Below are 26335 nucleotides of genomic sequence, written 5' to 3'. Positions count from 1 at the left end.
AAAAAAAAAAGTCTATATTCTTGCGTTCTTTCACTCTTGCCTTCCCTCTGCCAGGGTCCTGTGTGGGTCTCTACTTCCCTGCTTCCCTGCTTGTAAAAGGAGTGAGCAGAGGGAGATGGGCTGGATCAGTGATTCTCAAGCTGGTAGTGGGCCCCAGATGCAATTCTGCAGTTTCTAGGGTCCTACCCCCTCACAATTCACTTTCCGCAGGAGTCGGCAGACAGCACTGCAATGATGCTGGCCTAGAAGCCCACTGAAGGTCCTTCTGGCGTTGCCTTCTTGGAGCCCAGGCCAGAGGGGACTGACAAAGGTTGGGAGGCTGCCTTTAAAGGGAGCCTCCTGGGGCGTGGAGAGCCGGCCATTTGTAGGAGGAATACATGCTTCTAATTTTGAACATGCCCCAAGCTGTTTCGAGCCATGTAAGCCCTTTCTGCTTAACCCTCACAATAATCCTGGGAGACAGATGGGCAGGTTTCGAAGGGAGAAGACATGAACTCAAGACAAAACACCTCTCTCAAATCAGAGAGCTGACTCCCAGTCCAGTGCCATCTTAGTGACCAGACTCCACCTGGGGACCTGGGTATGGATATCAATGTCTCATGGAGATATCGTGGGTGAAGTGAGTTACATGCAAGCACGTGTGTGTACTACATGTGGATTCCTGAAGAGCCTAAATCTCCCCCAGTCCTACCCTGGGTCTCAGCAGCAGGGCTTGGAAGTGGGCTTTGCTCTGAGTGGGCTTGATGGAAAGCAGGAGAGTGCGGGGGAGGTTGGGCCCAAGTACCCAGGCGACACAAGGGCTTAAGTCCCCACCCTGAAGGGGTCTGATCAGGTCTCCTCGCCTCACTAATGGGGAGGAGATGCACAGATGGCCTGCATTCAGGTTGTGAAGGCTAGTGTTGGGCAGAAGGGGAGGAGAGCGGTTTACATTGCAGCCGTAAGCCTTTAGGTCGGGGGCAGACCGTCTGGGCTGTGGGTGTGTGAAGCAGGTGGCAGGGAGAGGGTAGAAGGCCTCTTGCCCTGTGGCAGTGACTGTGCAGTGGGTGGTGGGAGGGCGGGAGTGGGGTTGTGGTGGCCTCTGGATGTTTTTAGAGCCTTGGTCTGGAGAACATTCACTCCTGGAGAACAAGAGAGGCACAGGCCTGACTAGAGGCAGGGGATGGGTGACAGGACCCCAGAAGGTTCTCCCAAAAGACATAATACTCTTTAGAGTTTGCAAAGCACTTTCCATGGAGAACCTCATGTGACCATCCCTTCAGCCATGAGGCACCTAATAGGGCAGGGACCACTGTTCCCATTCTACAGATGGGAAGACTGAAGGTTCTTCAGAGGGGGCTGCAGCTTGGCCAAGGCCAAAGAGGGAGTGAAGTCTCTACTGCCCTCCCCAGACTGCCTCTCCTAGTTGGGTTTCCCTCCTGCTGTGTGGGAGAGAGGCTCTGTGTCAGCACCTGGGCCATCGAAGGCGTTGCTCAGCCCGTCGTTGTGGTCCCCTTGGAAGAAGGTGAGGCGGATGTCAGCGGGGCCTGTGGCCGGGGCCTCCCAGAACTCCAGCGCCGAGACGTTGCTCCACAGCTGGAAGGCGGCGCGCACGGCCCCCCGAACTGCCGGCTCAGGCAGGTGCTGGGGCCAGTTCACCAGGCGGTAGGAGAGATGCCGCTTGTACCATTTGTTGCCTGCCACCCAGAGAGGCCACATCAGTCACACCTGCTGCAGAGCCTGGGGCTGCTCCCTGCGGACCCTTTTGATGGGGAGATAGGTCCTCCTCCAGGAAGTCCCTGATGTGATGGAGGAACCACAGCCCAAATGGGAAGCCCCCTGTTTGGCTGTGGAGACACTGCTCTCAGACTGACAAGACTACGCTTGTCCTGCACGGTCCCTGCTCCAGTGGCTCGACCTGGGGAGATCTCAGTATGACAGGGGATGAGCAGCCTCTACCCAGGAGGAGTCCCCAACCTGAAGGAGTCTCGGGTCTGGGGCCATCTTCCCTACAATCTGGGCTGAGCTTGAAAACCCTGATGCGTCTCTGGCTGGCAGCGAATCCCAGCCCCTGTCTACCGTGTCGGGGTGGAGCCACGGGGGCCACAGCCATGACTGCCCTCTCCCCCTTCCTCCTCTCCACCCCTCACATCCTCCTGCCAGCTCCCTTTCCCGTGCCCTGGGCCTGCTGCTGACCAGAGACCACAAGGCCCATTTATTCGAGGTCCTTCTCTGACCCCTGGCCCTCCCCCTCACTTCCTCAGGGACTCTGCAGAGCTCTGAGGTGAAAACAAATAAGAACAAAGGGTGTGTTTGTCACTGACCGAGAGAGATTTTTCCATCTCCACTTAGTTAAGAGTTCCTATTCCTTTGCCTCAAACTGCAGTTCCTCCCTGTGGCCTGAGACTCTGGCCTCTTGCCCGAGCCCCAGGTCAACCGTGTCCCTCTGCAGCTCGCCTTGCACCCAGGACCAGGGTGCTCAGAAGGTCCAGATCCCAGAGTTTTTCGTGGGCTATTTCTTTTTCATGTGGGATCTTCCCGGAACAGGGCACGAACCCGCGTCCCCTGCATCGCCAGGCGGACTCTCAACCACTGCGCCACCAGGGAAGCCCTTTGTGGGCTATTTCTGAGCCCTGCAAGCTCAGGGGCTGAAACTGTGGAAGACTTACAGCTCTGGAGGCAGGACTCCCGTGAGCAGCCGAGAATCATGCTGCCTTTGGGTCTCAGTTTCCCAAATGGACCAGAGTCCCTGCAGCATGGATGATGAGTGGGCAGGGCAGGCCCGGCTGTGCTAGGAGGCCAGGCCAGAGGACAGGGTCCCCTCTCCCCTTGGGGGGCAGGTGAAGGTTCAGATCTCCTGCCTTTTTGTCCTGGGGGTACCCTTGCCTGAACCAGGCAGGAGGAGCGACATCACGGACGTTTGGCCATCTCCTTATCCATCTCTCTGCTCTAGTTTGCTGAAATTGAGGCCAGGAGGAAGGGCCTCAGAACGAGTGAGTGGCGGGGCTAGGCCCTGAGCCCAGGCCCTGACACCAAATCCAGTGCGCCGGCCACTGTACCACACAGATAAGCAGGCCCGTTTGCTAAGACTCAAGGCTTATAAATTTGCCTAAACATCCCTCCTCTGGGTCAAAGCAGGGGCTCTGCGCAAGATGAAATTCTCCTGAATTCTCCAGCTGGCAGAAGAGCTGAGCACACTTTCCCTCCCCCTCCATCCTCCAGGAAGTGGGGTTGGGCGTGTCCCTTCTCTCACCCCTTTGGGCCTGGCAGCCACCCAACCCCTCCCAGCCAGTGACCAACCCTCAGGGAGGGAAAAGGGAAGGATTCTAAGGAAGGCAGAGGAGGAAAGCCTGGAGGAAGGCCAGAGACGCAGCCTGAGGGTTCCGGAGGTACCAATAACACTTCTCATTGAATCGTAAGTTTCACCAGGCACAGGGCAGGCTGGCGCTGGGCTCTTTCACACCCTGCTATGGGTGACCAATTCTCAGATTCTCCCCCACCCACCCCCCAAAACCTTCAAGCTTCTAGAAAAGTGTAAGGCAGCTCCTTCTGCCTCTTTGCAGCTAGGGAGGCCCCTCACTCCATGGGCAAGAAGTGGGGAGGCTAGGGAGGACAGATAGGACTGGTATTGAGAGACTAATTTTCTTTGAGGGTAGAGCTGGATGGGGGGGTCCTTGGTGGGGCTGCTGGTGAGAAAGGAACCGCCTGGCCAGCAGCCTGAGCCCTCGTCCCTGTCTTCTTGTAGGTCTGTGTCCTTGGAGCAGGCTGGCCACTTCAGGCCCCCATCCCAAACTCCCGACCAGGCAGGGCTGGTTTCCATGGCAACCCTCAGGCCACAGCAGCACCTGGCACTGCACCCACCACACCCTTGCTCCAAAATTCAAAAGGGAAGAGGGAAGGAAAAGGAGATGGGGAAGGGCAGAGAGCTAGACTCCTTGCCTGGGGTGGTGGGGGGGACCCTGGAATCCTGACTCCCAACAGGCAACTGATACTGTGGAGAGAACGTGGGTTGAAATCCCAGCCCCTTTGCTTACAACCTCGCGTATCAAATTATAGACTCTCTCCAAGCCTCAGTTTCCTTACTTGCAAAGTGGGGTTGGTAAGACTCACCTCCTGGTAAAAGTGAAATAGCAAATGAAAAGACAGCACAAAGCTGCCTGGCACGTGGTGGGTGCTCAATAAATATCCCTGCTCCTTCGTTTTCCATCCAGATATAACCCCCCTCCCCGCCCTGGGGCTCCCCACCTCCACCAGCTGTGTGAGGGAGCAGGGACATTGAAGATCAGCCCTGCAGGCACAGAGTCTGGAGCTGGTACTTGGAATGAGGCTGCCAGCTTTAGCAAATGAAAACATAGAACGCCTAGTCCAATGTGAGTTTCAGATAAACAACAAATACTTTTTGTAGTATAAGTGTGTGAAAACAGAACAGTTAAGTTGTTCATCTGAAATTCAAATTTAACTGGGCATCCTGTATTTTATCTGGCAAACCTGGAACCCAATTTCATCGGCATAGCATTTACCCACATAATGGAAAGTCACTGGCCTAGAAATCCACATCACGTTTTAAGCCCCTACCCACCTTCGGGGTTTTTTCACATCCGGCAATCACACAGTCCTCCCAGTGAAAAGAAGGCTTGGCCACACTCTGGCCATGTGGCCCTGGGAAAGTTGCTCAAGCTGTCTGTCCCTCATTTTCCCCATCTGTAAATGAGGATAATAATGGTACCCATCTCATTGGGTTGTTATTGGATTAAGTGAGTTGATCCATTCAGAACCATGCTTGGCATGATCATAAAGGCTCAGTGTGTATTAACTGTTATTATTACATTTTCTTTCCTAAGGCATAGGAAGTGCTTGGTGCCTGCCATGCTCACAGCTCTTTTCTAGGGAATGTCTTCCCACCCAGGAGGTAAAGAATTCAAGCTGCTGTGGTTCATGCTGTGAATAAGAGAGAAATTCTCTGTCTAGTCTGGCCACTGCTGTCTGGACCAGGGGTCAGTGTCAGATAATGAGATGGAGAGGGAGGTGCCTTAGCATGAATTTCTGTCCAAAAGGGATGCTCTAAATTGGATAGTGACAAACGGACTCCATCAGTTCCTCCCTTAGGGCATGAGAAGAAGAGATGCTGCCTGGAGGAAGCATCCCTCATGCTCAGGTCATGTCCTGAGAGCCCAGGAAGCATTGTCTCAATTCTCTGGGACACCGACTCTAGGCTGGAAGTGTCGCTATTGAGACTATCCGGGGCTGCCCCATTTTCCACCATATTCTCACAACAAGCCCTTCCCCTTAGTAATCAGCGCCTCTCCTTTGCAACCTGAACAAGCTGTTTCCGATGAGGAAACAGAGCAAAGTGACATGGCCCAGGTCACACAGCTAAACTCAGAGCTCTGGATCCAGGGACGCTGCTCCAGTTCACACCGATCCTCCATTCTACCTTGTCCTTCCCCTCTGCCATCCAGAAACACTGGGGGATGCAGAACATGTTGACACCAAGGACATCTTGAGCCCAGAGTCTGGACCCCATCGCTCCTCCTTGTTTTACCAGAATGCGGTCAGACAGTACTGGGGACCCAGAGTGGCTGGATGTGTAGACACAGTGGAACTGGATTGGCAAGTACCTGGAAACAGACATCCTCCAACAGCTGAGGGGAACAGGTCACAATTTCCTTACGAATTAGCTAAGAAATAAAAACAGTGTGCCACTTGTTCTGTTCATAATGGGTATTGTCAGAGTAGTTAATGCAAATTAAAAGAGGCAATGGCCCTAAGCGCTCACAGTAAAATGAATGAGATGAGAACCTGACTGAGCAACCCCATCTTGTTAGGAATCTTGAAAACCGTGAAAACTGAGCAGAGAAAACTAGACTTAGTACAAACAAGATGTTAAAATTACACACAGTTAGGGCTTCCCTGGTGGTGCAGTGGTTAAGAATCCACCTGCCAATGCAGGGGACACAGGTTTGATCCCTGGTCTGGGAAGATCCCACATGCCGCGGAGCAACTAAGCCCATGGGCCACAACTACTGAACCTGCGCTCTAGAGCCCGTGAGCCACAACTACTGAGCCCACGTGCTGCAACTGCTGAAGCCCACGTGCCTAGAGCCCGCGCTCCGCAGCAAGAGAAGCCACTGTAATGAGAAGCCCGTGCACCGCAACGAAGAGTAGCCCCTGCTGGCCGCAACTAGAGAAAGCCTGCGTGCAGCAACAAAGACCCAATGCAGCCAAAAATAAATAAAAATAAAATAAATTAATTTAAAAAAATCACACACAGTTAAACTTGTTATTGATGAAGAACTGACAGAAGAATCAAATCTCCTTCATAAATCGTAGATCTGTAACATCTGATCCTGGAAGATTGGATTTGGACAAAGAAGGAGGAAGCGGAGGAGGGGAAGGGAAGGAAAAACCCAAAACTACACAAGGAAAATCACAATGGCAGAAACTGTCCTGTGAAAATGTCTAGAGTAAGCAAATCTGCAGAGTCAGAGAGGAGATTGATTAGTGGTTGCCTGGGGCTGGGAAGAGGGAGAGTGGGAGTGACTGTTTCATTTGGGGCATGGGGTTTCTTCTTGAGGTGATGAAAACGTTCTGGAATTAGATTGTGCTGATGGTCACACAATGCTGTGAATATACTAAGAATCACTGAGCTGTACGCTTTGAGTAAATTTTATGGTGTGTGAATTGTATTTCCATAACGCGGTTAAAAAATGTGCTGTGGTCAAAATAAAACTGATCGATGAATCACATCTTTGTTGAATAATGCTTTTGAAAAAACATCAATTCTGATGAAAATGACTTCAGTCAAATATAAAGGAAAATGTTGGCAATGGTTTAACTGCCCTACATAGCAAATTGATCAAGGCATTAAGTGGGCTTGTTGGGGTTTGCTCTGGAAAATACTTGCACAATGAAAATTTATCAATTTAGGGACTTCCCTGGGGTGCAGTGGTTAGGAGTCCGCCTGCCAGTGCAGGGGATATGGGTTTGAGCCCTGGTCCGGGAAGATCTCACATGTCATGGCACAACTAAGCCCGTGCACCACAACTACTGAGCCTACGCTTTAGAGCCCACGAGACACAACTACTGAGCCCCCGTGCTGTAACTACTGAAGCCCGCAGGCCTAGAGCCCGTGCTCCGCAACAAGAGAAGCCACCAGAATGAGAAGCCCGTACACCACAACAAAGAGAGCTCCTGCTTGCTACAACTAGAGAAAGCCCATGCGCAGCAACGAAGACCCAACGCAGCCAAAAACTAAAGAAATAAATTTTTTTAAATGAAAAAATAAAGAAAAATTAAAAAAAAAAGAAAATTCATCAATTTAGGCATAATTCTGACTTAAATATCTGTGTTCACGAAGATGGTCCTTGGGTTGAGAGGTCCTATTCACCCACCCTAGGGGAGCGAGGTTATTCACAGAGCCCAGTCCAAGGATGAGACGTATTTTTCTGGCCATGGGGCTTCAGGACACTGGGGAATCCCAGCCCAGCTAGATATTAACAGTGCTCACCTTGCCTGGCAAAGCGTTTCTTTCGCCTCATTTTGGCCCGACGTCCAGTAAATAGGGCACTGACTCTCTTGGTCCAGGCCACCTGGCTGTCGGTATCTGCCACCCCACAGCGGGGCTGCGTCATCTGGCGCAGCGTGGCGGCATCCAGCATCCCGCTCATGGGCAGCTGGGACACCCACTGGAACTCCCTGTTAGGAGGAATTGAGATAAAGACCACAGTGCGAGGCTGGCTGGTGGGGATGAATGCGGGGAGCTTCCCTGGAGACAGCAGGATGCTGGGGGCAAGGGAGGGAGCAATCGAGTGTGACCCCCTGGGCACACGTGGGAGACCAGCCTTCTAAGAGGAGGGAGGAGGTGACCGGAGCTTTGCACTCCAGCACCACCAAGTCCTCCACCTCCCTGTCTTACCTGATGGCATTGCTGAATCGCGTGGAGGCGGGACTACTGGGGGCGGGTTCACTGAGATACCCGTACTTCTCCAGGAATGCCTGGGGGAGAGAGAAAGGTCAGCTTTCCCACGGTGTGGCACCCTTTCCCCTCCCTGGGTCTCCGAGGGCCCATGTCACATACATCACGCCCAGGCTCATCCCTTTTCCCAACAAGGTCTATGAGCTATAGCAGAAAGAGTCCTGGCATTAAAGTCAGAACCTGGACTCAGTTCCAGGCCAACAACAGATCAGCTGGATATAGTTCTTGGAAGCCAGTGGAAAGAAGTGTGTGACTCATTGCCCATCCCTATCAGCAGTCCTGCCCTTCAGGGGAATGATGCACTCAGCTCCCTGCTTGCACTTCTCATTCATAAAGCCCCACCAGTGGATTAAAAAAATCATCCATGGCTCACGGGCCCAGCCGCTCCGCGGCACGTGGGATCTTCCTGGGCCGGGGCACGAACCCGTGTCCCCTGCATTGGCAGGCGGACTCTCAACCACTGCGCCACCAGGGAAGCCCTGCTGAATTCTTATAGAGACACACATCGACTCTTCATTTTTACCCCTCCTTGCTGTGTTACTTATCCAGAAATGATTTTCTGTCTTCCTTGTTCTCTTCTTTGCTGTATTTCTTAACTCAGATCAACTCCAATCATAGCTGCTGCGTCAAGGAAAAGGCACAAGTTGGGAATGAAACCAGACACTAAGAGCCAGGACCGGCAAGCCTCTAAACCTTTGCAAGTATCCCACCTCCTTTTTGTGGATTTCGTTATTATCTGTCTCCAGAGACCTCCACATCCTCTTCTCAATAAAGCCACTTTCCATAAGGAACCCTTATTCTAGACAAACTCTTTCCAAGTCCATTTTATTGTTTTCCTGTGCTAACTTATTAGTATTTCAGCACTATTGTTTTCTTCTTTCCCTTTGCATAGGTACACCATTTGGGGGTGCAAACTGGATTAAAGGAGTTCTAGGGACTTAATCTGGAAGACTCTTTACTGCTCAACATAGTGTGGCATCATAGAATAGCCACAGGTCTTGGAATCAAGAATCTGTTCCCAACCATGACCCTGCTGGGTGGCCAGAGACAAACTACTTAACCTCTCTGAGCCTCCATTTCTTCACTCACAATGTGAGAACAGAAATAACCCCACAGGATTCTCAGAAGGATTAAATATAGCAATGTACATCTAGCATAGTTGTCTGGTATATAGTAAATGCTCAATAAACAGTTGATCAGGTTGATTTACCTTAGTGGGGAAATTAACAAGAGACTTTTGGAATGCACCCCATCTATAAGACGGGAAGTGCTTTGAACAAGGCAGTTACACCTCTGTTATTCTAGGTGCCTGGTTCTCTAGGTGCCTGGTTCCATATCTCAGACTTGCCTCACCCCAGCCAGGTGCCTGGTTCTCTTCCATGCCTCCTTCCTCTCCCTTGGTGACGATGGACAGAGTGGCTTTCTAAGGGAAGTCAGCGAATTGTTTCCTTAGAAGCAGTTTTGCTGAGTGAGTGACTTGGGAGAGACTGGGTCACAGGCTAACAGGCTGGCCCTCCCTGTGCCTCTCCCCCCAAACCCACCCAGCCCTTATCAGGGACTTGGCTCCGGTTCAGGAACTTGGAAGCCTTGGACAGAGGGGGAGGACGGGGGAAACTGGCTAGCGGCGTCTCCTGTTTCCTGGCTGGGCTGCCGTGCCTGGGACTTTGGCAGGCAAGGTGGGTGGAGGGCAGGATGGGGGTGGAGGCTTTTTTCAGGGGTCCATCAGAGGGGAAGTCCTGGGCTGACCTGTGGGTTTCAAGGCAGAGCTGAATTCCCAGAAGGCAGGGTAAGCAAGTATCCAGGACACCAGCCAAGAGACACCAAAAGAATGAGTAAAAGAAATGTTAAGAATTTGACACTTAATATTTCCATAAAAGCAACAAAGTGCTATAATGGGGGTTATCAGAACTTAAGAACTCCCTTATACTTATTCTATGTTTACTATGCACATATCTTAAAACATTTTTAATTACAGGAAGGGGGCCCTTAATACCGAGTGTCCTAAAGTTCTGTTGAGTGGAGGGAGACCCACATCCCGGGGTGACGAGGAGGCAGGGTTGAGATGCCCTCTGCTCCTGCAGGCCTCCCTAACCCTCTTCTGCTTGCCCATTTGCTGTGCCTGTTTTCCCCTGTGAAGGTTAGAGAAATGCCCGTATGCCTGGGAGAAAGAGCAGGGGTGTGGGGCAGTGTGGTGACTGTGGCAAAGGGATCCCAGGGGATGACGCAGGATCGGGAGGGTGTCCTGTGCTCTCTCGGGGGCTCTCCGAGCTCCACCTGGGATCACCGCTGTCCCCCTTCATGGAAGCCGTGCCCAGGCTGCTCCTCTTTGCCTCACAGTTCAAACATCAGGTTTTCTCTCTGCCCTGTCCTCCACCCATCCTCTCTCCCATGGAGCCCAGGGCTGGAGCTGCATGGAGAGGAAGCTGGAGGGCTGTGCCCCCTGCAGTGATTCACCTTGCTCAGGTCTGAAAGCTTGCGCCAACCTGCCTTACCCACTTGGTCAGGGCTAGGGCCACTTCCCTGGGGAGTCGCCTCTGCAAAGCCCTGGGGGTGGCTGTGGTGTTTGGGGAAAATGAAGACGGTTCTCCCCAGACCCAGAAAGCTGAGAGGCATCAGAATTCCAGGGGCTCTAGTCCTTCATCCGTCCTGACTTGTCCTGGGAGTGTGTGTAGAGCCCAGCCCATTCAGTGCCTGAAGGAAGGGGAAATTCTGGCCATTACTGAGCAGGGCTAGACTAGCAATGAGGTGTAGCAAAATGAATCCCGGAGCTCTGAGTCACTAACCCGGCAGGGCAAGAGCACTGGACTGAGTGTCTTGAGTTTTATTCTTGGTGCTGCTGTGAACTGTGTGTCCTTAAGCAAGTCCTGTGCCTCTCTGGGCCTCAGTTTCCTCTTTTATAAAATGGTGGGGTTGGATTAGAGCTAAGATCTACTCCAGCTCCTTCTCTTATTGTAGCCTTGTTTCTGCAACTGATTAGCTATGTGAACTATGGCAAAGCTATAATTATATATATATATAATTTTATATATATATAAAGCTGTGCCCCAAAATATAAAATGGGGGTAGGAATATTGCTTTATGTTTCTCACAGGAGTGTCGTGACAATCCAGCAAGAAGCAGCTTTGGGAAAGCTTTATGATAGTTGCTCCATTAAAAACGTTATTTTTCCATAGTCGCAGAGCCTCATTGCTGGAAGGGAACCTTTGGTAGATTAGTCTAGGAGGGGTCAGCTTCCAGTCTCCTGTCCACAGAGTGGCTGTGACATCCTCCATATCAAAGAATTGCAGCAGCAAAAAATGAAACCAAGAATGAAAAAATTGCAAGCTCATGCAGAAACCGTGTTGCTTCACCTATGATCTATTACTTCTCATATTACGTTTCATTATGATTCTAATCTTTCTATAGTGACTCTGTGTGATTGTGTTTATCATCTGATACACCTGTGGCATTATTAGCCAAGTCAAGACGCAGGGGATGGCAGCTGATGTTCTGCCTTGCCATGTCCCATAAATAAAAATGTTTTCTGGTAGTCAGGAGCTCAGTGAGCTCTTGCCTGTTGTAAAGCTTTTCGGGGTATCTCACCTTCTTTGAGCTTCACAATTACCTTGCAAGAACATAGGCAGGACACGTGTTGTTATTCCCATTTTAAAGATGAGGAAGGTAAATCTCAAGGGAGTATAGTGTTTCATACTTGAATCTAAATCCTCTGACACCTAATAAGCAAGTGACTCAGAGGCTTTAAAACCGAAGGAGCAGGGTCCAAGCTGCTCTCACCACTGGGAGATGGCCCTCAAATATAAAAAAGGTAAAACTGGGGGTGTTTCTAGCTGGATCCCTTCTGTCTCCTCCACGAGCAGGCCCAGGGGTGGAGCAGAGGGAAGAACCTGCTCAGGCAGGGGACTCCAAAGAGACTAGGATCACATCTCCCATGACAATCCACAGGGGCCCTCTGACAAGCCACAGGTATTCAATAGCACCCAAGTATGTTCTTCACAAAGACAAACATCTGCTTCCAGAAAGTGTTGCTTTTGCTCTCTGACTTCTGAAACCTACTGAAGTTCTCAGGGCAGTGGGACAAGCTCTGCCCCTTTCCTTTATTTTGGGCAAAGACCTCCCCTTCCCTTCTGTCTGACTCCCTTCCTCTTCTCCTCCTTTCCCTTGTCCTTGGTCCCATATTCACAAAGTTCTGTCTAGGTATAACTTAGATACCTCTTACTGTAATCCCCATGCCTTCTTTCATTTTCCATCCTTAGGGAAGTCGGAAAACATTAGCTGGCTAGTCTCCATCCAGATCCCATCTTGTATTTTTTTCTAATGCCAAATAACCAGACTGTATGGACCCATGGTCCTTACTGGGTGTGGGGCGAAGTTTAAGGCACAAAATAATGCCCTAACCAAGACTGTGTTTAGGAGGAGTTGTCCAACAATCTCTCCCTTCTATGTCCCTGCTTCCACCATCCAGCTTTTACTATTAATAGATGTCTTGGTTTTCAGACTGGCTTGGCAATTGCTTTTCCATCAACTTGTGGTCCTCTGGGACACTTCAGAGCCTCGTCTGCACCCTATGAATCACTGAGCTGAGCTCTTGGGAAAGGCTTCCATGCCCGGGCTTCTGGGTTTCTGACTCACACAAAATAAAAGGAATGGATCTGTGGTATGAGAAACAGACACTGCACCTGGTGGTGGATACTCCACAGAAGCTCCAGTGTCTCCCTGGAGAAACAAACTACCCAGTTTCCTGTTGCACTGGCACACTGAGAATAGCCGTGCAGATATGCATGACTACTGAGTGGAAGGCAGGTCCTGGACACGTCGCCGGGTTGTGCTAAAGAAAGTCCAAGCAATGCATGGTAGATAGATCTCTCGGGACGGTCTGTGTTGCCCAAGAACAGGATAGGGCCTGGCTGGGAATGGGAGGGGGGCCAGGGTGATGATGTCATTCATTAACTCTCAATCTTGCAACTCAGCAGCGGAGACTGTTCCTGCTCACTAATGTTGTGAGCAGCTCTAGTTTTCCTAAGTGGGCAAACAATGAACCTGTTCACAATGCAGCTTTGTAAGCAGTCAGTCCCCTGCAAGGCAAAGCCCACTCTGGAAAGCCCTAGATTTTATTTCTTTGTGCGCACACAGGGGACACATAGAGCCATGCATGCAGGGCACAGGAATACACACAGAGACATCCAGATAGATAGACACGGACATAGGTAGATGAAATGTGTACACACATACACACAGAGGCAAAGGCGTACAAACATACCAAAGTTAAAGAATGTTAGTGCCGGAGAGAATCTTAAAAATCATTTAAGAAATTTAACTCCCTTATTTTACAGAAGAGGAATCTGCTGACTGGAAAAGGGAAAAGACAAGCTTAAGATCCCACAGCTGTTTCACTATTTCTTTCTTTCCATCTCCTGAACTTTGACCTTTGTCTATGAGCTCAGCAGGACTGCTGTGCTTTGTTTGGGGTCTGGCTCCCTGCACTGCGGTCAGGGAAATGAACCGCAGCAAAGAGCTAGGGTGATCAGGGGGCTCACTTTGTGCAGGTTCCTTTCTGTGGATGGTTGTATTTCCCTAAATGATCACAACATCTCTCATCCTCATGCTCTCCTTACGATGTGACGTCAGCACTCCTCCCACCAACTGTGGGGTCTGTGTTCCCACCCCTTGACCTGGAGTTTGTGACTCCAGACAGTGAAGTACAGCAGAAGTGAGGTTATGCAACTTCCTAGTCTAAGTCACAAAGAGATACAACTTCTGCAACTCTCACTCTCTTCTCTCTCTCTCTCTCTCTCTCTCTCTCAGCTCTCAGCTTGGAGACCCAACCACCATGTTTGGAGGCAGGCCAAACTAGCCCACACGCAGAGACCATGTGGATAGGCCCACATGGAGAAGAACTGAGGCCCCCAGCTGACAGCCAGTGTCAACTGCCAGAGAGGCGAGTAAACAGCCTTCAGATGGTTCCATCCCCAGACAGTGCAGAGCAGAGACAAGCTGCCTTGATGTGCCCTGTTTGAAATTCTAACCCACAATATCTATGGACATAATACGTGGTTCTTTTACTTCACTGAATTTTGAAGTAATTTTAATGTAGCCATAGTAACTGCAACACCATCTCTTAAGAATTATAGTCCTGTTGTCAAATGCTGAAAATTGTTGTCTTACATACTTTGTACTGTATTATTGTTCTAGGAGAGCTAGTCACCAAGCCAGGACTTTAATTTGAAGCTCTGTTTTCTAAAATAACAAGAACAACATTGAGAGCAACTTCCTTTGATAGACTGCTTTCTACATACTAGGTACCGTGCTGAACCTAGAATGTATTTCACATACGTTATCTCATGAAACCACACCCAAATCTTGTGAAACAGGCGTTACTAACCCCCATAACACAGAGAAGAAAACTGAGGCTCAGAGAGGTTAAATAATTTACTGATGGTTTGCACACAGGTCTGCCTGACACTGAAGCCCATGCAACTGACCATATACAGAAACACATATAGACATATCGACACAGACACACAATTTGCATATATATATGCATATAGGGACACACCCCCATTACACATTTCCAGAGTTCTTTATGCTTTTAAAATAGTTCCTGCTCTCAGAGGTAAAAAAATCCCCTTCCCCCAGTTATGTTAAATAGATGGAAAGAGACTTAATTGGCTAGATATTACATTTCCCAAGCACACCCCAAGATGAAATTCTCTCCATCTGGGGCCACCGCAGGCATGGGCGGCAGAAATAGGGTCTCTGTTCTCTAGCCAAGGATTGCCTGGGAACCCGGACCTGGGGGGAGGTGGGATGGAACTCTTAACAAGACTTGGCTTGGTACACAGAAGCCTTCTCCTGGGGCCAGGAGGACTCTGCACTTGACGTTGTAAGACTCTAAACTCAGAGAAACAAAGTGATTCCCGAATGTGCAAAAGCAGAGGGCACAGAGCAAGAGACTAGTGCTTGGATGGGAGGGAGTGAAGGAGTTGGAGAGAGGACCCCCTTGTGGAAGCAGGGTCATTTCCAAATACTCCAGAGCAGTAATGGGAAAGGGCTGGTGGAAGGAAGAGTGGTTCAGAGGCGGTCCTCCTCATTTTGCAGGGTTCTTAAATTCAGCACGTCTCTCTCTTCTAGGGGAGGGGAGTGGGGATACTGAGAAGCTCACAACTGGCAGTTTTACAGCAGGAATGATGCTCTGTAAGAGTCTCAGGGCAAAGTGCTGGGCTCAGTCATTTAAAACTTATTTGCCTCCCTTCTCCTTAAAATAGTGGTGACCCCAGTTTCTAATCCAGAGAAGAGGTAAGAACACAGACAGTGATGTTCCTCTGGGGAAGAACTGGTGTATTATTACAATCACCTGTATCTAGAAAGTAGACGTCCCAAGTTCACCTCTAACCCCACCTCACAAAACTTCCCCTTGTGCAACCCACACCAAGCAGTTGAGTCCAAAGGAGGAAAATGAAATGGGAAATCTTTAAAGTTCACCTCCACTTCCCCACCCCCTTTTCTCCAGTTCAGTCCTGAAGCACTGTTTAAAGCTCCTTAGAAGCAACTCTTAAGAGTATGCTACTCTTGGGAATTCCCTGGCGGTCCAGTGGTTAGGGCTTTGCGCTCTCACTGCAAGGGGGCATGGCTTCAAACCCTGGTCGGGGAACTAAAACCCCACAAGCCGCACAGCACAGCCAAAAAAAAAAGGGGGAGAGAGAGAGTGTGTGCTACTCTCACCCATTTTACAGATTCAGAAAGTTCTGAGCTTGGGCGCTCACTAGCCCCAGCTGGTCAGGGGCAGCACCGGCCCAGGAAGCCAGAGCTATTCCCCGTGTCCCCGGCCAGGGCCAGACAGCAGTACGCTCTCGCCAGCAATCTGGGAGTCTCCGCAGCGTCCGACACTTGGGGAGGGCGTGTGATGAATGAACTGCTAAGTCTCCCAGACTAGGCGTTGAGGGACAGTGGCTCCCCGCTAAACTGGGGTGTAGGGGTTCCCTCTCCCTCAGTTCTTGCATGTCTACCGTATCTTTTCGCTGCCCCTTCCCCTTGTCCTGGGAAATCAGTGCAGATCCGCCTGCCCGTGTGGTTCCAGCCCTGGCTTGGGGTTCGGGGGTGGGGTAGGGTGATGGCGTGGGAGGGGAGAGAATGCTGCCCCAGGCTCTTTGTGTGCAAGTGCGAAGGGTGAGGAGGACAAGGGAGGGTCACGCCGATGGTCAGCTCAGATGGGGCGGCTGGGTGGCCTGACTGCAAAAGTTCGGGCGGGTCTCCAGCACTCGGACCCTCTCCGCCCCCCACACACCGCGTACCTCCGCCTCCCTGCGCAGCTCCTGGCCTACGCGCTGGGAGAGCTGGGCGTCCAGGCCGCCCCACAGCAGCAGCGGCAGGGCGCGCAGCAGGAGGCCGACACGCGCGTACATGTCGCCGCCGCCCCTGCAGCTGGGCGCGGGGCACGGGCGCGGGGCAGCCGGCTGTCGGTCCTCCGTGCCCGGGCCCCCGCGGATGCTCCAGCTCTGCGCCGGCCCAGCGCCGAGGGGAAGGTTGCAGGGGCTCGCCCGTACCCGGGCTCCGCGCCGGGCAGCTCCTCCGCGGCGCTTCGCCGGGAGCCGGGTCGAGGTCGTCCAGCTCGGTAGTGCCTGCCCGCGGGTCCGCCGGCCCAGGGACCTAGAGGCGAGGGAGGGAGGGGAAAGAGAGAGGAGGAGGCGGGACCCCGGCACTCCGGCCCCACCCACACGCCTCGGCTCCTGGAACAAGCGGCGGTGCTAGAGCCTCTTCCGCAGGCTGTGTGGCCTCGCCCCGCGCCAGTCGTCTTGCGAACCCGTCCTCTAGTCCGCCACCTCCAGTCGATCCGGATCTCTGTGGGGAGGACAGGGGAGGAAACGTCTTCTCCTGGCGGTTGTGGCTAGCTAAGGCTTCGATGAAGAGGGATTCTGGCCTACCCGAGGGTCATTGATGGTTTCAGCCGGGCTGGCAGGGACCGAGGCCCTGAGGCGTGAGAGAAGGAGCCCTGGGCTGGAGTCAGAAGAATTGAATTTGAGCTCCTGATCTGCTTCTTTGCTAGCCGTGTGAATCCTGTCTCAGCCACCTGCTGGCTGTGTGGTCTTGGGCAAGTCACTCACCCTCTCTGAACCTATTTTTCTCAGCAGTGAATGGGGATAATAGAATACCGACATCAAGTGATAATAGGCAATATTTAATGAGAGAATGCCTGTAAATAACTGAGCACCGTACCTGGCATCATGCAGTCCGCATTTTATATCAGTAAAAGGTAGACTGCAGCTGTGTGACCTTTGGCAAAGAATTTACTTCGAGCGTCAATTTTCTCATCAATGAAATGATAGTGAATAATATTTAGTTTCCAGAGTTGCATGAAGATTGAGAAAATGAGTGTAAAGTGCCTGGCTTTATATATCCCACACAATCCTAGTAAGGGTGGACAGGTGATTTACGTGAAAAGCTTAGTCAAACTCGTACTGAGCAAAAGTAAACTGTTTTCATTATCCGCCTTAGTGACTGCAGACGGCTTGCTGTCTCTCTTCCAGGCTCAGTTTGCTAACCTGTAAAAGGCAAATGGCACAATGATACCCACCTGTGGGGATCGATGTGGGGTTTAGATGAGTTAATGTGTGTAAAGGTAATCTGGAATCTGTAAAGCGCTAAGCAGATGTAACGCAGTGTTCTTATCCGAAGTCTTAGGGCCTTAAGTGCACAAGATGTTTTTGTGTTGTTAGAGAAAGGCGCTACTTGGACAGAGGAATTTTTAAAAGGCGCCTCTTTGATTGGACTTCTCAGAAATAGGCGTTCCTGGGGCGGACTGTTTGGAAATAGGCCACGCTCACCTCACAACTAGCCAATGAAAAGGGGACACTCATTCTGGGCTAACCAATTAGAAACAGGCACTCGTTTGGGCAGATCAATGAGAAAAAGGCGCCCTTCAAGGGCTCAGACACAATCCGGCAAGGGCTCCGCTGCGGGCAGAGTTGAGGGTGGGTTTCTTTGTAAATTCATGCCCCCTCTCTGCCGGTGCCCTTGTGCACATCTATAGGGAGCATCTCTGCCTGGAATGGAGACGGTGGACAAGGCCTGGGTCTTACCCTCAGAGAGCTTTCAGTCTAGCGGCAGACTGTGACCAAGGTTCTCAGCTAAGGACAGAACAGATGGCCACAGCTACAGATTCAGGCAAAGTCCTGCAGTGAGCCTGGGGGAGGGAGATGCTGAAGGGCTGAGCATCGAGAAGGGTTGCTAAATCTAGTACGGTAGCTTGAATATCAGATTAACAACAAATGATTTTTAAGTATAAGTATGTGTCAATGCAATATTTGGGACATACTTATACTAAAAAATTATTCATCGTTTATCTGAAATTCAGGTTTAACTGGTCACCCTCTGTTTTATCTGGCAATCCTAGAGAGTGCATGTATGTGTGTGGGGGACAGTGTCAGAAGGTTGCAGTTATGACATGGCACATGGTGCCCTTGACTAATAGATGGATTTTGATAGGTCAGATGTGGCTCTGCTTTGGGGCAGGAAGCTCTGAGGAGCACCAGTTGGTAAGGACACCGTGGGCCAAGTTGGAGTCAAACCCAGGTGTGCCAATTTGTTCTCCAGGGAGAATCTTGCCATCCCTTCCTCCAGCACATCCCTGGGGTTTCTCCATTTCAGCTGCACTGGGAGGACAGGGGAAGGCAGGAAGCAGGGGTCCTCTGGAGGGCTGAGTGTCTGGAAGGAGACAGGCTCAGCCACCCAGAGAACTGACCCTGCCTTTCTCTGCATCCAAGGTTAGCCCTGGTCAAGGAACCTGAAAACTAGCACCACTATTGTGTTCGAAAGTTGACTTCCTCTGCTTTCCCTTTGTGTCCTTGGTTGGATTATTTCATCTCATCCTCACCTCTCCCCACTCCATTTCTGCTTGCGAGTGCCTGCAAGAGTTTATGCAGAACAGAGCTTTCTTTGCCCACACACCCACCCTGGGCTTCAACCATACCTCTGTACAGGATATGTCTATTTCCCAAAAAGACAGTGTGTATCCATGGTTAGAATGAGGGGAGCAGGGGGATTCAGTTCCCTGACCACCCATGAAGCTTACTCATAAGTCCCAGAGCACCAAATTCTGTGATCTTCAGGAATCCTGGGGCCTATACTTGCAGCTCCACAACTGACTTGCTGTATGTTTTTACTTTCCAGGACACATCCCGAGCCAAATCACTTTGGATGATGTGAAGCAGGGCTGTTTACCATTGGCGGGGAGACTGAGCAGGAAGGAGAGATGAGAAAGGCAGGGTAGTTTATTGGATAGACATTATCCACAGCAAGGGTATCAGAAGAGTGATGGGAGGAGAACGGCTTTGGAGCAGGAATCCTCAAAGCAAGGTCCAAAGACTGCCCACATCCAAAACAATACTGTGGTGACAAGTCCCTATATTAATCCAATAGGGACTTGTATCTTCCTCTGGTGGGAGTGAGGGTGGAGGTGGGAAGGAGGAATTGGAACAAATAATAATGGTTAATACTTGCTGAGGAATTAACATGCACCATGTATGTGCTATGTGCTTCACATAAATCATGTTATTGTATCTTTGCAGTTTCCTTATGAGAAAGCTACTATTATAAGCATCCTTATTTTACAGATGAGGAAATTGAGGGGCATGGATTTGATCCCTAGTCAGAGAACTGAGATCCCGCATGACTCACAGCCAAAAAAAAGAAAAGAAAAGAAAAAGAAAAAGTTCTTACTTAGGGACATACATTAAAGTCAATTGTAGATTTCATTTTTTAAAAATGTGATTCTTGGACACCTGCACTGAATCACCTGGAGACACTTGTTAAAAATTCAGATTCCTGAGTCCCACTCCAGACCTGCTGGATCACTAAATACTAGATACCAATGTTTAAGAGGAGGGACTTCCCTGGTGGTGCAGTGATTAAGAATCCGCCTGCCAACGCAGGGGACACGGGTTCGAGCCTTGGCCCGGGAAGATCCCACATACCGTGGAGCAACTAAGCCCGCAAGCCACAACTACTGAAGCCCGTGGGCCTAGAGCCGGTGCTCCGCAGCAAAGACAAGCAAGACACCGCAATAAGAAGCCCGCAACAAAGAGTAGCTCCTGTTCTCTGCAACTAGAGAAAGCCCGCGGGCAGCAACGAAGACCCAAGGCAGCCAAAAATAAATAAATAAGAAGTAAATAAATTTATTAAAAAAAAGTTTAAGAGGAAAATAGCTCTAGGTTTTCCTTTAGAAAACTCTGGCTCTCTCCTTCTCTCCCTCCACATCTTGGCTTAGCAGGTTCCTGACTCAACTAGCCGGCAGTCCTCTCCATAGCTCCTCTTCAAAGAGAGCTGCTTCCCCTCCCTCCCTCCTCCTGGACTGGGGCTCGGTTTAGATCCACAGTGCCTCCCAGCCCTCCCAGAGTGGACAGAACTTCTGAGGAGCTCATGCCAGGGGCTCGGCAAGTTGCTTGCCCAGGGGAATAGTTGGCAGCTGCCCAGTCATTCGTTCCTGCCTGACAGAAGGCAACAGCTGGCCGTTGAGTCCTCTTCCTGACCAGGACCCCTTGAATCAGTCAGGATGTGTGGACCTGGACAAGGCCCCTCTGGGCCTCAGTTTCTCTCTTCATAATATGAGAAACAATCAGCTTTGTTTCTGCCCCTTCCTTCACCCCAGGAAATGTGCAGAACACAAAGCAGATGTTATCAGAAGGAGTTCTGAGCTCTGGAGAAAAGCACTAATGGAATGATCAACCTCTGAAAACCACAATGATAAGAATAATCAGAGGAATAATGAGGATGTGAGATTAGTTTGGGAGAGCTGACGAGGAGGCTTTCTCCAGAGATGCGAGGACTTTAGCTGTGATAATCTGGATTATTATTGACCATAACCTCTGTGCATTTTAAGCTGTGATTCAATTTTGGAAGCCCTAACTTTCTAGCAAACACCTCCACCTCTGGAAGAGAGATCTCCTCTCTCCAGAACAGGTGGATGTGGTCTCATCAGCCTGGGTCACACTCACAAGTATACCTCCCTTTCTACCACCCTGTACATACACACCTGCCATGTTCCTAGGGGACTGGAAGAAGCAAGAAATTTGGAGCGACACAGACCTGCGTTTGAATCTTGCCTTTTTCACACTCTGTTGAGCCTTACAAGTCAACTAACCTCTCTGTGTCTGCCATCTAAAATGGGACAATAATAATTCCTGCCTTTTCTACTACCCCGATTTGCTATGGGGAGCAAGCTAGACAATTAATTACTGTTCAGTCTTATCAAGTGCTGGGGATTGTGTGCACAGACATAAGCGACTTGCATGTATTCTTCACATGGGTTTCACACTCAAATGCACTCATATCCACACGACTTACACAAGCCTGTCCTGCCCCAGGACAATTGCATGAACACCTACCTCATCCCAAACAATGCTTTCTGGCTCAGAGCTGCCCCATCAACCCTAACCCTCATCACAGTTTGCAGGGCGTCAGCCTCTTCTGGTTTGTTTTTTACTCACACCAGGACCCAGGGGACTTGCCAGGAACACAATAAAAGGCTGGCCAATCTGGCCCTGTGCCCCACTTCCCTTCTACATAAAGGCCGTCTAACCTCCAGGCATCTGGTCTGAAAGGCCGGGCCAGGACCTGTTCAGCATCTGTGGCTTTGCTTAAAAGACCTGCTAACAGGAAAGTGTCTGGTTCCTTTCCACCCCGAACAGGAAGTGCCTGCCTCTGTCCAGAGGACAGGGCAGCAGGTCACTCACCAGGAGCCTCCTCCCGCCCTGCCGCAGCGGAGTGTCCGTCTCATCTCTGTGGGAGGCTTGCTCTCTACAAAGGCTGGAGGTGTGGGGCTCCAGGGACCCCTCTGTGGGGTGGGGGTGGGTGATGAGGGCACCTGGCACAGAGCAGGCCTACAGTGTTCAACAAATACTCACCAAACACTTACTCTGTGCCCCATGGGAGATATAGGGAAGTCCCGGATGAGGTTTTTGAGCTTGAGGAGTTTCTAGACAAGTCATGCCATTTTTTTCATCATTTATTTATTCATTCATTTAAGTCCCCCCCCCACCCCCTTTTTTCAGTGCCTACTGTTTCAGGTGCTGTATGAGGCACTGGGGGGTTCAGAGATGAACGATGCCACCCAACTACAGAACAAATTGGTCTCTAAGCAGGTAGGCAAGCCCTGAATTATGTGGTCCAATTGTGAGCCCCACAGGATTTTGAAAGAGGCAAAAGATCACTGGGGTCTGGTTTCTACTGTGGTGGGAGTAATAACCTCTCCCTGCCCCCTACAATCTGTTCTCAAGATAGCAGCCAGAGTAATCCTGGTAAAATAGCTCAGATCCTATTGGCGGTCTGCTCAATGGCTCCCTCTACTGGTTTCCCTTCTCATTCTGAGTAAATTCACAGTCCTTGCGGTGTCCTACAAGGCCCTACACCAGTGGTGGAAGAGTTGGGAAGCCAAACAGGGTGGAGGCAAGAAGACTCTACCAACCATAGGCTGGAGGGATGAAGGGAGGGGTAGGGTTCTGGAGCCCAAGAGCCAGGGTCACCAAGGGAAACTGGGTCTCTGGAGAAGATAGGTGATGCCTGAGACACCTCCTGTGGCAGGCAGGGGGGTGGGGGTGGGGAGGAGAAATAACCCTTGATCCTCCCTTTCTTCTACCACCTAATTTCCCACCGAGATGCTCCCTGGCCATTCTAGCTGGAAGCTACCGCCTAAGGGAATCGATGAAATTGAAACCAGCTTGCAGGGGTCCGCTCCCCAAGTGAGGACCCGAGGAATGGATCAGGGGCAAACAGACCCACTACTAAGACCTTCCCAGATGCATTCTGCTAAAGCTGATGTATGAAAAGTACCTGCCGTCTTCCCTAAATACATAGAGTGAGGGTTAAAGTTTGTGGCAGATAATCATCCTCGCAAAAGCCTGGAAGGCAGGAGGGCACAGGAGTCAATCTGGAGTCAGTTTGTGGTAGAGAAGGACCCTTGGAAAGAAGCCCCAGAACAATGCAGACCTGGGAGTTCTCTGTTTCAAGTTTGGGAGACCACAGACACTGCAAAAAGAACATGGGGCTTGGCCCAAAGGTCTGGTTGTGAGCTCTGTTTCTGTCCCCAGTTGGCTGTGTGAACTTGGTAAAAAATTTCACCTCCCCAAGCTTCAGTGTTCAGTCTACAAAATGTGGATAACAGCAATATCTATCTCACAGGGCTGTCCAGATTAAAAGAGATAATGGATATAAAAAACTAAATGTCACTCCTTTGATTAGATTCCTCAGAAGTTCTCTATTGTTTTAAATTTAACATCCAAACTCCTCCACAAGGCACACAAGGATTTTCAAAATGTGGCTTCTGCCTACTTCTTTCACTTATCACCATTCCCCACCCCTGCAACTCCACAGACCAGCCAGACTGAATCACTAAAAACTCCCAGAATCCTCTTCTCTCCCGGTCTCTGCAAATACAGCCCTTGCTGCCTGGAGCATGCTGTTCCCGATATACACTCCCCCGGCTAACTCCTGTTCTTTCTTCAAAGCTCGGTTTAGGAGGCATCTCCTGCAGGAAGACTTCCTTAATAACCCTTCTACCCTTCATGTAGGCTACGTGCTCTTCCTCTGTGTTTTCAGACCACCCTCTGCACCCTCCAATTCTAGCATGTCCAGTAGTTTATTGGAATCATAGGTTTGTATTGTCCCTGTTATGAGAAGGCCCTTCCTGGAGGGCAGGAGCCATCCTGCTTCCTGTTTCTCTATTTCTAGGTCTTCCAGGGCCTGACACCTAGTAGACCTCAGGAGATGGCAGCTGAGTGAAGAATGCATGAATGAACGGTGGTACAAACTTAAGGGGTTGATGATGAGCAACACTTTTTGTATATCCATCTTTTAAAATAGCCTAATTCTGAAAAAATTCAAAAAGAGGAAAAGGGACTTCCCTGGTGGCACAGTGGTTGGGAGTCTGCCTGCTAATGCAGGGGACGTGGGTTCGATCCCTGGTCCAGGAAGATCCCACATGCTGAGGAGCAACTAAGCCCGCATACCACAACTACTGAGCCTGAGCCCTAGAGCCCGCGTGCCACAACTTCTGAGCCCACGCGCTTAGAGCCTGTGCTCTGCAACAAGAGAAGCCACCACAATGAGAAGCCGGCGATCGGCAACAAAGAGTAGCCCCCGCTGGCGGCAACTAGAGAAAGCCTGCGCGCGGCAACGAAGACCCAACCCCACCAAAAATAATAGAATAAATAAACTAAAAAAAAAAAGAGGAAGAAAAACCTAGAAATCGTGTTCCCTGCTCCCCCCACTGGCAATAACCGAATTCTCTCCTGCCCAACTCCTCCTCTGGGGTTGCCTTCCTCAATATATACACTGAATGGCTAAATTGTTTTTAGTCATGAAAGGATTTCTATTTCTTTAGCCTTGCTTATTTGGACCTACCTAGAGAGCTCTGTGACCCTCTACCTCTAGAGCTGAGCTCTCATTTACTGCTAGTATAATGAAGAGAAATGACCTCATGCCTCTTTTTCTGACCTGAAGGCAGTAATTCTGAACTTACCACTCCACCTCCAGCCCAGCCTGCCCCTCCTCCTTTTCCCGGTCACAGTGAATGACACCACCACCTGCCCACTTGTCCAGGTGTGAAACTCAGAATTTACCCAGGACTTCTCGCTTCTTTTTTTTTTGGACTTCTCACTTCTTTTCCCACCCAAATTGGTCACCAGATCTTGCTCAGTCTACTACCTAAGTATGTCAGGGATCTTCTCACTTACCTCCATCCCCGCAGCCACAACCTAAGTCCAGGCTACTATGATCCCTCACCAGAATTATTGCATTGGTCACCTAATCGGTCTCCCTGCTTTTAGGCACCTCTTATCTCCATACATTCTTCATATTGCAACCCGAAAATGCAAATCTGATCTTTCTTTAAAATCATCTGGCAGGAGTTACCCACTGCCTTCAATAAAGCACAAACTCTAATGTACTTTACAAGGTCTCAGCTCTTTGCCCCCTAATTTTCTGGCTTCTCCTACCACACTCCCCTCCTGGGTAAACTCCAAACATATTGAATCACTTTTTTAAAAAAAGTATTTGTTTATTTGGTTGGGCCCGGTCTTAGTTGCCTACACACAGCATCTTCTTTGTCACGTGTTTAGTTGCGGCATACAGGATCTAATTTCCTGACCAGGAATCGAACCCAGGTCCCCTGCATTGGGAGCGTGGAGTCTTAATCGCTGGACCACCGCGGAAGTCCCAAGTCATCGAAAACACTTTTCCCCACTTAAGAAGTGGTCAGCTTCTGCACATCACCTATGGTTTGTCTCATCAGATGTCACGTCGCCCTTGGGGAAAATGTCCTTGTGTGCTCTCTCTGAGCTTTCATAGCCTCACCTCAGACTCGAGAGCTTGAGGCCCCTGTAGGCAGGGCAACAGAATAGTTAGACCCACAGGCAGTGATGCCTGGTTACCAGGATTCCAATTCCACATTGGCCATTGACCAGTAGTGCGACCCAGGGCAAGTGAATTCTGCCTTCTCGTCTGTAACGTGGGAATAGTATTTCATCAGTCTGTTGTGAGAATTAAACAAGATGATGCAAGGTGCCTGACAGTTAGAATTAGCTATTATCCTAGCACCGAAAACTAAAGCTCGACCCCCTACCCTGACACATCCTCAGGGTCCGGTTTGTGTGTGATTTCGTTTTAAGGCACACGTTTGTTCCAGTATCACCTTGTAGTCTGTTACTCGGCAAGTTAGTTACAACAAACCGGGAGGCGACTTGGTCCCGCAGTTCGGCACGACTTTACGGCCCGGAGCTCAGCAACTCCCAACGCCCCCAAGTGGCTCAAGCCTTCTGCAGCCCAAGCGGAGCGAACTAGGACATACCATTCGAAATTTCCTTTTCTAACCATATAATATGCGTTTATAAGGCTCTCCTGTTTCGCTTCCTAACCTCGAATTCTATTAGATCCAATGAAGTGAAAAATAGGACTGTAATCAGGACGTACCGGGTAGGTTCAGTCCCCTCCCCCATCCTGATCCCGGCAGTGGTACGGCCTCTCCACAATTCCCTCTCAATAATGGTACCGTCCGAGGAGGGGGAAACGGGGATTCTGAAGTCCTCTGGGTTCTGGTCTACCACAGAGCCACCCCTCGAGCCGTGGCGTTGTGGTACCGCCCGCTGCCCTCTGATTGGCTGCCGAAGTCCCGCATTCGGGGCCAGATCGCCGCGCCGCCCTCAGTACGGCTCCGGCCGCAGCGCCGCTTGCTTCTGGTATTCCTTGTTCTCTGCGGGTTGTGGGGGCTCTGCGCCGCGGCCGTTAGTCATGTCGGGTAGGTGACACTTTCAGCGAGCAGCGGCAGCGGCGAAAAGGGGCCCGGCGGGGTTGGGCCGTCTTCCCGCCCACCGGAGGGCCCCGGGGGAAAGTCTCCGGCCC

The 26335-nt window shown here is 50.5% G+C and overlaps 2 protein-coding genes across 6 annotated transcripts in view; one reads left to right on the top strand and one right to left on the bottom strand.

Moving 5' to 3' along the window:
- MMP28 (matrix metallopeptidase 28) overlaps positions 1-16594 on the bottom strand; it is a 24371-nt gene extending 7777 nt beyond the window's left edge. For 4 of the 5 annotated variants that reach the window (XR_003004870.1, XM_024757553.1, XM_024757555.1 and 1 more), the window contains exons 1-4: positions 16240-16594; positions 7892-7971; positions 7484-7671; positions 1449-1673 (exon numbers count right to left, since the gene is read on the bottom strand). Coding sequence is in view for 4 of the 5 variants with exons in the window: in XM_024757553.1 (XP_024613321.1) it covers positions 1449-1673; positions 7484-7671; positions 7892-7971; positions 16240-16350 (604 nt within the window). In the remaining variant the exon portion in view is untranslated. Of the gene's footprint in view, positions 1-1448; positions 1674-7483; positions 7672-7891; positions 7972-9697; positions 9718-16239 lie in introns of all 5 variants that reach the window. The other variant, XM_024757554.1, reaches the window with a different exon arrangement.
- Positions 16595-26129: 9535 nt separating this feature from the next.
- The window catches only part of TAF15 (TATA-box binding protein associated factor 15), a 29418-nt gene continuing 29212 nt past the window's right edge, over positions 26130-26335 (top strand). Inside the window, 1 exon segment of the mRNA XM_024757577.1 lies at positions 26130-26231. Within this exon segment, the coding sequence (XP_024613345.1) occupies positions 26225-26231 (7 nt within the window). The 5' untranslated portion in view covers positions 26130-26224.

Source organism: Neophocaena asiaeorientalis, unplaced genomic scaffold (genome assembly GCF_003031525.2).
Source record: "Neophocaena asiaeorientalis asiaeorientalis breed wild unplaced genomic scaffold, Neophocaena_asiaeorientalis_V1.1 scaffold327, whole genome shotgun sequence".
NCBI lineage: Eukaryota > Metazoa > Chordata > Mammalia > Artiodactyla > Phocoenidae > Neophocaena > Neophocaena asiaeorientalis.
The sequence above is the reverse complement of the archived record's forward strand: the minus strand, read 5'-3'. Positions and strand labels throughout refer to the sequence as shown.